Raw genomic sequence first — 10786 nt, forward strand, 5'->3', positions numbered from 1 at the left:
TGTTATGTTGGTCGTTTATTAGGGCACGTTTCCTAGTTGCGGTTAAACGGTCAATGTACTTTTAGATTTTTATTGGAACTTGTAAAAGGATGAATGTAGGACTTTTTCTTTGTAGTATGGTTGGTGGTCAACCTAGTGTCAAAGTTATTCAAGCCACCTAAAGGCCTTTGACGTGGCTTAAGAAATATAAGAGGTAGGTTTGATTCTTAAAGCGGCTTAACAATTTTATGAATAAATTGGAGTTCTTCAGACTGCACAGTGAATAAACTGACTACTATATTTGACTCGAAGACATTCATGCTAATCATCTCTTACACCTATAGCTGTAGGTACTAGATAGAGTAGAATAAAATACACCAAAGTTTTGCTCTTAAACACAGAAACCCATGCAATAAGGAGCGATTTTAAATATTGTCATACAACACGTTAGCAATCTCCAGGATATTACTTGGGAGTATTCTAGAATTCAAACGAATTTCATTGGAAAAGTTCATGAACACTTTGCCGACCCGAGAATTAAACACTAAACCTCGTGGTCAGCAGTCCTCCAGCACACCACCGACCACACAAAGACTGTCAAGGACTAATACAAAAAGAGAAAACTATTTATTCAATGACCACATAATTAAGCTGTCTTGTATTTATCCCAATTACCGTCCTACCCTTGACTTTGAAACACGCTCAGTTGAACCACAGACAGAACTTTCTAAACTAAAAACAACTTAAGCGACATCTCGTGATCTCTTTGCGAACTAAACTTTGTTGGTCTCTAATTACGAAAATCGTCTGTCAGGAACAGTTTAACGTGAAAACTAGGATTGTCGTCACTTAAAATACAGTGTTTTAACACTGTTAGAAACTTCCCAGTATTTCACGCTAATTGTTGTTTGCGAAGTAGGTTGTTAATTGTGAAGCCAGGACGTTTGGGTGCAGGTTTTATTTTCAGGCTACTTTAAAAATTAAAGTTTTTATTCTTCGATTACTACGAAATTGCTGAGGTTAATATTATTATGTACGTTTGTTAAGGTCTTAAACATTTTTTTTGGTTTTTAAATGATAGTTAACTGCTGTTGCCCAAATTTTGTCAGCGTGAAAAGATATGCTAGTATAAAATGTGTTCAGGTTATAAACTGTATGTGAGTGTTACATCATCCAATTTTGAATAGAAGTTTTATTGTAGAGAAGCTACAAATATCTAGCAAAATGTTACATGACTATGAAATAATTGTATCAAATATTGGGGTCGGTACGGCGACGGTTAATAAACAAATAATAAGGTACCTTTCATCTTCAATAGCGTTCGAGCGCTTACACGTCGCGAAAGTTTAAGAACTTTCAAAAACGTTAATTATTTGAAAGTTCTTTTCGTTATAAACCTTTTACTTAACTTTTATAATATAAAAAGATTTTATAGTATAGTTTTATTTTGACCACAATTTTAAATATTTACATTCATTTATTGAATGAGTCACACCAATGATTTTTGTTATGAGCATATTTAAAAACTAGGTACTTCAAGGATAAAAAATCTGTTTTTATTTTTTTCGTATCTTCAAAAATGACCGAGATATTAAACGTCAAAGTATGGCCTTCGCGCCAAACTCCGGCGAAGCGGCCGCACGGACGTGTGACGTCATCTCGCGACACTGCTATTTCGTCAGTACTTGCCAATACCTACATAGGCTCGTTGTGCTCTCGCGGTTTCGCTTTAGATAATTTGTTTTGCTTATAGTGGACAAACAAAATGGTTAGAAAATATTGTATTGTTCCTATGTGTACTAACTCCAGTGAAAAAACACCCCAAAAATTGTTTTTTTCTGTACCATGTAAACTGTTTTATATTTTTGCAAAAGACACCTAATCTAAAACTTAAAGGCCGGTTCAGATACTGTCAAGCACAAATGTTAAATAGAAGTTTATTGCCTTTTGAACACTTCCTCAAGATCAAGATGCCATATCATGTTCATACCTACCTAGCAATGAACTTCTACTAAACAGTTGATACTATTTAATGAGCAGTTCAATGACCTCACAGGCGGCGGCGAGCCGAGCGCGGCGGTTGAGTTGGCGTTGGTTTTTTGTTTTGAAAAAAGAACCCATGTTTATTCAATCTAATAATATCAAAATTAAAATGTTTGTTTAATTAAAAGTTCTCATTACCCACCCAATCATATAAGACTACCTACAGAGTAGATTCATGCGTTTATATGATAGCCATCAACCTGACTAAAGTCAGAGGCAGGGGTGAAAATTTTTTTTTATAATATTATTTTAAAACTATGTTTTCCAAATTTACACTTGGTAGGTACGTAACACTAATTATTTGTAATGTCAGTTGCAACAAACTTTCAATTTTATTGTTAACTACACACAAAAATATTATTAGTAGTATACGAGTTCAACTTTCTTTACCTGAGTCTAGTTGAAGATTGTGTGGGTGGCGATCGAGATCGAGGATATCTTAATGGAGGTTTATTTTACAAAAAACACGATGATTAAATTTATAACACATACACAGACTCTTTAAATATTGAATGCAAATCACTTTTCAAATCAAAACTCCGCATCACCCGCAGTCGAACAAGCGTGTCAGTCGTGACGTGACGTCAGCGCATAGCGCGCGAAGCAACGCAAATTTAAAAAAGCAGTGAAACTTTAGAACGCTGTAACTTCGGTAATTTTGACCCGATTTTGATAAAACAAAAACTATTATTATCAGCATAAGTACACAAATTAAATGCAATAGTATGTGTAAGTATGTTTAATAGTCATATTTTAATGTGCTGGTGTGACTCATTCTTAAGTATGCACAAAAGAAAAATATAAATATAGTTAAAATAAGGCATCATAAAAGTTCTTATATTATTTCATACCGATATATTTTGTGAAAGTTATTTATAGTCAGTACGTATATAAAAATCAGGGCATCTTAATCGGTCGAGCGAAACAAAAACAATTACTTTTATGCCACTCAACTTGTCATGTCTTGATTACAAGAGAATTACTCTACATATATATTATCTTGTTTATTTATTAAACGAAAATAACAACAAAATAAATTATTATTAATAAAACCCTCACTCATCTGTATAATAAGTTCAAGGATTTAAGGATTAGTATTTTAATATAGTTTTGTTTGAGTCGTATTTGGGATGTTTGACTAATTAGTATATTTTATTATATTTTTTCTAATCTTTAATTAATCACTATCAAATCTATCAAAAATCAAAATCAATTAGTTCAGGCTACGACTCAAAGATAAAAAAAGTAGAGCCTACGATCCATCTTTGAGGCTCTGTGGATGGGTGACCATGTTATAGGTACCGAGCTCCTCCATGTTTCGGAAGAAGCGTTAAATTGTCGGTCTCGGCTACCATCTTCAAAGATCTTTGACAGTCGTATACAGTAGACAAAAGCTTGAAAGTGAGACAACCAGTCTTACCGAGGGAAATCGTCTTATAACACAAGAAAGTGCGTTGTGGAGGTCCGATAGACAGTCGTTCCTTGTAAAATATTGGTATTCAGAAAACAAAGTGGTCCGGACTTGGCCAGTATGTACTTAGGATATACTAAGACCTAACCGCTTTTTCATTACGAAAGAATGTCTATTTCCTGCAGTGGGACATTTATTGGATTCAATTTCAATAGTAATTCGAAGATTAAAATTAACTGTAGCAAAAGTAACATTGGTGACTTTAATTGACCTTTCGTTCGACCGCATTTTTCAGGACATTACACTAATGAACAAAATTAAACTTGTTACAATTAACGTAAGCGACGCATGCAGTTAGTGCGCTCGTAAATTTTACCTCATAAAGATAGTAGATTAAAGTTCATTCATTTATGTAAACAACTGTGGGAACAAATAAATTAGGCGTCTATTAAATTGTACTATAATGTGCGGTCATACACATTTTACCGACTTCAAAAATGAGGTACTATATTCGATTTTTATGTATGTTCATCTGTGTGGGTTTCCAAAAATATTTTTTAATTTAATAAAGTAGGTATAACCTCTGAAATGGATTTATAAAAATTTTATTCTTCAGAGTTACAATGAACAGCTTAAATTTAACCTGCTCGCTTTCTATAAAAATCAGCATCAAAAGTACCCGTTTAAATTGAAATAATGTACCTGCACTTTTACCTAATTTTATCAAAAAATCGTTGTAAAACTTTGCAAAAATGACAGACACAATTACTTTCACGTTTGTATATTACTAAGGACATCTAAGTATTACATACACAATTTTACAATATTACTATAGAATAATAAAAAATAATCTTCCAAGTGGTTACAAAATCGGTTTTAACATACGCAAATGTCGTCCCACGTCTAGCTCAAAAGGTGTCCTTTAATAAAAGTGGGAGAGTGGAAAACATGAGCGTTTTGTTTAACGAAGAGACAGGAGGGCGGCCGATATCCGATTTTGTTTTTTTAGGACAAAAAACCAAAAGTTAATGTTATTTGTTTTGTCTCAAGTAATATCCATATTGTTGTGTGTTCTGCCCAGTGTGTTTTTAAATTAAAATCTTTGAATTCTATTTTAGTATGACATTGTATTTTAGAGCAGTGATAGCCGACTGGTTTAAGTAGCGCCTCCCATGCGAATAGTCGAGGGTTCGTATCCAAGGCAACACACCAATAACTTTTAGAAGTTATGTGCGCATTTCGTATTTCAGTATTTGGCTACATCCGGGGAGACTGAAAGCCGACTCCAACATAGTTGGAAGAAAGGCTACGCTGATCAAAGATATGGGTATAAGTTTATCATACAGCCAAAATAATTATACATGTCATCATTTGTCTGTTACGCTTTCATGGCTAAATGGCTTTACCAATATTCATGAAATTCACAGTAATAATAAATAATAAAATAATATTGAAGCTTCAAATAAAGGTAACTTGTACACCAATGGCTTCAGGAAAGAGACTTTCTACGCGAGTGGAGTTGTGCAGGTCAGCTATTAAACATTGAAGCAAGCGATTAAAGTAAACTTACAAATATGAAACAGTACTTTGACCATATTGAAAAGATTCCACACTTTATCAAACGTAACACTTTTCAGGATTCGCTGGTAAAGTTTTGAAACTAATGAACTGCAAATATGTGAAAACTTCCAATTAGATTTTAACACGTATCTGAAATAGTTCTTTCTGAAAACTCGTAGAACTGGAAAGAGTTTTGTAGTTTTAATGTAAATGAGTTTAATTAATATTGTTGATTTTTGACTCTTTAAATCCTTTGGACACTTAATACGACGGGAGTTCTTAGTATTTAGTAAAGTAGTGTAAGCATTGATTACATACACACAGACATTTTGGTCACTTTCAAATAATTTCAAAACATTAAATTGAATTTGATTATAAAGACTGTAAAGATAAAGGCGTGAAACAACGTAATTATAAGAATTTTCTAAACTAAAACTTATAAAATGACATGAAAACATTATGATAACACTGAGCGTAAAGCCCAGATTTAACTTTTATATTGAAAAAATAACAGTTCAACGACCTCTAAGAATTATAATAACTCTTCCCTATTTCATAACATCTGATATTAATATTTTCCTACAAAAAGTACCTCGTTCACAAACAAAGAGATACCGTGGAAATAGCAACACAATAACGTTCTCATACGGTTCGAGGGTCTAATAAATAAAATTAAAGAAAAAAAAACCTTTTGCGATCAAATGAGGAAGGAAAATACGATAAGTCCTACTTTCGGCCAACGTTTAGTTGAATTATCTCTTAACTGTGTAGAAAAACAGTCGCCTTTGGACTTTATTGGTTGATTTAGTGTCTTTTTTGTAGACTTTTATCAGTTTAGGCTTTTAATCTTGTTTAGCTCTTGAAGTGCGGTGTGATCGGGAGATTTTCAAAGAATTCAAGGCAGAGACTTTGAATTTTATATTGTTGCAGACTTTACGTAAAGGTATGAATGATTCCTCAAATCAATTTTACACCCCTGATCTGCGTATATCTTTTTAACCGGGAAATCAGGAACATTCTAGAATACGGTACACATTTTAACCACCAAGGAATCGAACTGAGACATTTTAAAAAGAAGTCCAATTACTTTACTGCTTAGAGTACATGGACAGTTTTTATAAGCAATATTAACAAGTAATGAGAACAAACTAAAAGATACAGTTTATATGTAAAAAAAACAGCTGAATTGAGAACCTCATCCTTTTTTTAAAATCGGCAAAAAATTCAAAAAAACTTGTACAATTGACACTTACAATAACCACCAATTTTCTCTTGTTGCAGAATGATGTACACATCTCTACCAGTATGTTTCCTCATGCTCGGCGTGGTCTTCTGCGCTCCGGAGCGGATGCAGAGCGACGCAGACCCTCACGAAGTTCCCCATGAGGCACAGGATCCGCACAGTGTGCATGTAGCGCCTCTGGCCAAGAGATCCCCGCACTACGACTTCGGATTAGGCAAGAGAGCTTACAGCTATGTGTCGGAGTATAAAAGGCTGCCTGTCTACAATTTCGGATTAGGAAAGAGGTAATTTTATTCGCTAATCTTTTTTCTCCTTTATTTCTTCACGAAGAAAACAGAAGAAGTACATTTTTATTTATTTTTTAAGCTTCCCAAGAGTCGAATTTAAAGTAAACGTAGATAGAACAGATGATTGAACTATCAACGTCAAGTCTGTAGCTTTAATTAATTGATGGCTCACCTGAGACATGTGCCCCTGTTTGTGCGCGGAGACTTTTAAAAACATAATAATATAAACAACGGACACAAAGCACGACCAGACCTGAAACAATTATTGGTGACAAATAATTGTTCCGTGTGGGAATGTGGGAAAGTGTTCGGCGTGGCGACCTAAACCACCGCGCCACGGAGGCGAAAACAGATTCAAATTTTTTTTTTATAACCCTTTACTGTCCCACTGCAGGGCTAGTGTCTCCTCCCAAACGAGGGAGAAGGGTTAGGCCTTGAGTCCACCACGTTGGCCAAGTGCGGGTTGGGGACTTTGCATAGATTCAAATAGGTTTGATTTTTTATGCGCGATGGAATGGTTAGTTATAGTTGTCTTATTCTGTTGTACAGGTCCAGGCCTTACTCCTTCGGTCTCGGCAAGCGCTCCGTAGACGAGGACCAGTCTGAAGATGAAGTGGTTAACGATATGGATCAGGCAGCTCTTGCTGAACTCTTCGACCAGTATGATGATGCAGGTATGTGTGAAATGTAATATTTCTAGTATAACTATAGGTAGTTATAATTATATTCCAAATATTATAACACCATATTGACTATAGGCGACATGCAAGCTCTTTGACATAAGATAAAAGATAATTTTGGTCCAAAATTACATTTTCTTTTTTAATTACTCAATGACAACCTTTAAACTTGGGTGTATATTAATAGACCTCTACCTACACTTTCGGTTATAACAAGTCGTGTTACACCTGTCATACCGGAAGATGAAAGCGCAAGTGTAGAAAACACAGCCACATTCTATTGTTCACAATCTAAGCTCCATACAACAGTAGGGATATATCGTTTCTATACAGAAGTTACAACATAAATTGGGAAAACTCAATAGCCTTCGTCTTTTGTCCGAATATAAAACCTCCTGATCAGCAGTATACACTATTGTTGGTACTACCGAGGTTGAATAAACAAACATAAATAATGTTGAAGTCATTTCTCCGAAAAACATTTCAGGACGTCTAAAAATATTTCAATAATTAAACAGTAAATTTCTTCTCACAGGTTTCGAAACCAAGCGCGCTCGTCCTTACAGTTTCGGTCTCGGCAAACGGTTCGCCGAGGACGAAACTTCTGAAGAAAAACGCGCGCGCATGTATGACTTTGGCCTCGGCAAACGGCTACCGATGTACAACTTTGGCTTGGGCAAACGCGCCAGGAACTATAACTTCGGCTTAGGCAAGCGACTCAGCAGCAAATTCAATTTCGGCCTCGGCAAAAGGGAGAGAGACATGCACCGTTTCAGTTTCGGCCTCGGCAAACGATCGGCCGAAGACAATTTAGTTGACGACAGCGACAACTATATGGACAATTAAATAGTTTTGTTATTATATAGTTAAGTGATTCCGATACTGGGAATTTTCGTGGGAAACGTGCTTTACTTGGTTTAATGGTGCCAAAGATTAATTTTAGTAAAAATATTTTTTATGAATAATTTTTATTGTTGATAAAATTGTGTTGTGGAGGATTTTCATGTGAAAAATCCAGCCAATTTTCATATGGAAATCTTGTTTTTGATTCATATTTACTTTTTATTTGCGTTGTTATTATTTTGTTTATTTCCTTTTTATGAATTTAATTATATTTCAGAATTTCCACGCAAGTTTCCAAACAAACAGTTAATTAATAAATGATAAGAATTTTTGACTGCGTAATTCACTTAATTTAGACATTTTTCGAATATTTAAAATGAATTAGAAGGCGTGATTTGAAAAAGAGAATGTATTTTTATGGTGTTTATAAAACATTTATTTATTGTTAAAATATTACATTTATTTATTTATTTTGATTGAATAAAAGTTAAATAAACGATCAGTTAAATGCGATTATTATGTAAATTATTGTTATAAATCTTATAGTAGTTAATTTAAATGAATAAACATTGTAATTCTAGTCACTGTGGATTAACGATAGCTGGAATAAGTATTAGTTTAAGCTTAAACCCGTATTTATGTTATGAAATAAATGATGAAGTGAATTATCTGGTTTTATTTACATCTAAAACACACATAATCTTTTTTGAGCGTACAAATACATACCTATTACCCCTGTTACACCCGCGTTTCGTTAACAATCTTAGTCCCATGTAAAAAAAAAGGGCAAAGCTTTGGCCATATTCCGAAGACGTTACCATGCTCCTGGGCTACGATAGACAAATATTCTAATACAAGCATGAAAAGACCAATTGCACTTTGATCGACCCAAGAATCGAACCTGCCTCGATCGAAGCCTTCATAATCAGCTGTCCGTTTTACTACCGACCAGCCACAGAGGCAATATATATTATATATGGAAGAACCAGCAGAATAACGTCGTTTCATCACTTGTGAATAAGTACCGGTTTCCTTCTTTTTCTTATTCTTATCGTATGGTTAGTGGTCAACCTAGTGTTATAGTTGTTCAAGCCGCCCGAATACCTTTGACGTGGCTTAACGACTGTTATCTTAATTGACAACAACCGGGACCGAATTTTTACGTGCCCTTCGAAGCAAAAGGAGACGCTTAGTTTAAATACCACCATGTGGTCACTCATCTATGGTACGATTGCGCCAGGGTTTGCTTAACCCAGAGATCGTTTACCAATCGATGAACGCAACTGGCTATGGCTTCGGTTTGCTTATCAGGTGGAATTAAAAACGAATGTTTACACACATTTGTACTGTCACTATCTATCCAACACTAATCCATCCGTCGTAATATGGACCCCAGATGTCTTTTTATTAATGAAAAGTTAATTTCAATCAAACGAATAATAATATCTTCTGACTCATTAAGGATTTTCGATTCATTAAATATTTTTTGAATTTCATTAGATTTTGTACTTACTCGAAATTGTATTAATTAAGTAGGAAGAAGACAATTTTATTATATTTGATATGAATAATAATTAATTATGATTAAAGACGATAATTAGTAGATAGTATTTTGCAATTATGAAAAGCTAGTTCCTTTTAAGTCCTTTTCAGAATTGCAAATTACTATGCTATGTGATATCATCTATTCTATAAGTAAGTATGTACCCACATCGTGAAAAATTATTCACTAAAATATACAAAAATATACTATCTTATGCTCGCAGTTTCGTCCGCGTGAAAAGGTTTCCAGGTAAAAGTATCCAGTGTTAATCCAGGTTAAAGCTAGATGTGTAAAGAGTATTCTCACATTTTACTTATTGAATATTAGTAAGATGATAGTGGCATTGCAAAGGTCAGTTTTGAATATTTTAGACCTTTCATAGACGTAACATGGCTGGCAAATTAGCTCTAAATAAATACTATTAAATAAACCATAAACGTCTAATAACCCATTAACGTCTCACTGCTGGCCAAGGGTCTCCTCCCTTAATGAGGGAGGGGCTAAACCGTAAGTCCGCAACGCTACCAAGTGCGGGTTACTTACTATTACTATGACACGCTAAATTTATTTGAAATCAGGATACATCTCCTACTAAGTAGGCTCTACTGAAAATGTCCTTTATTCAAAATCTCTACATAAAATCAGCTACATTGAATATTACAATGTCGAAAAGTAATGCAAAATAAATTGTAAACTATCGGAAAACTGAATTCTACTTTGTATTGTATCCTAAACTAAAACTGTATGAATTTTGATGGAGGGCTTTCGAAACTGAATCTAAATTTGATTGCACGTGTGACAATGGGAATCTATTTGCTATCGCATATTTAAACCTTCTTTTCCCTGTTTTTTCAACTCATTGCTGGGTAAGGTTTTCCTTCAGAATGGGGAAGAGCAGGTAGGAAACTTTGTTGCTTGCCCTCAAGAAATGTCATAACATTATTATAGACATTTAATTTCACGATGTTTTCCTTCACCGTTAGAGCAAGTGATCATTATATTTAATACACACATAACTTCGAAAAGACATTGGTATGTTGCCTTGGCTGCGAACAGTCAACTACTTGCGTGGGAGGTGCCAACTTACGTATTACCTATACGTATATAATTACACAAATTTACTCTAATTTTGGGTCCTAAATTTAATGACAGCTTTTAGTATTATCTACACACTAGTCTGTTAAAAGGTAATAAATC

The 10786-nt window shown here is 34.3% G+C and overlaps 1 protein-coding gene across 1 annotated transcript in view; it reads left to right on the forward strand.

Moving 5' to 3' along the window:
* The window catches only part of AstA (allatostatin A), a 59550-nt gene extending 50849 nt beyond the window's left edge, over positions 1 to 8701 (forward strand). The window contains exons 2-4 of the mRNA XM_076125889.1: positions 6275 to 6520; positions 7073 to 7197; positions 7739 to 8701. Of these exons, the coding sequence (XP_075982004.1) occupies positions 6276 to 6520; positions 7073 to 7197; positions 7739 to 8049 (681 nt within the window). The 5' untranslated portion in view covers position 6275 and the 3' untranslated portion in view covers positions 8050 to 8701. The remainder of the gene's footprint in view (positions 1 to 6274; positions 6521 to 7072; positions 7198 to 7738) is intronic.
* The last annotated feature ends 2085 nt before the right edge of the window (positions 8702 to 10786 follow it).

This window comes from Anticarsia gemmatalis, chromosome 18 (genome assembly GCF_050436995.1).
Source record: "Anticarsia gemmatalis isolate Benzon Research Colony breed Stoneville strain chromosome 18, ilAntGemm2 primary, whole genome shotgun sequence".
NCBI lineage: Eukaryota > Metazoa > Arthropoda > Insecta > Lepidoptera > Erebidae > Anticarsia > Anticarsia gemmatalis.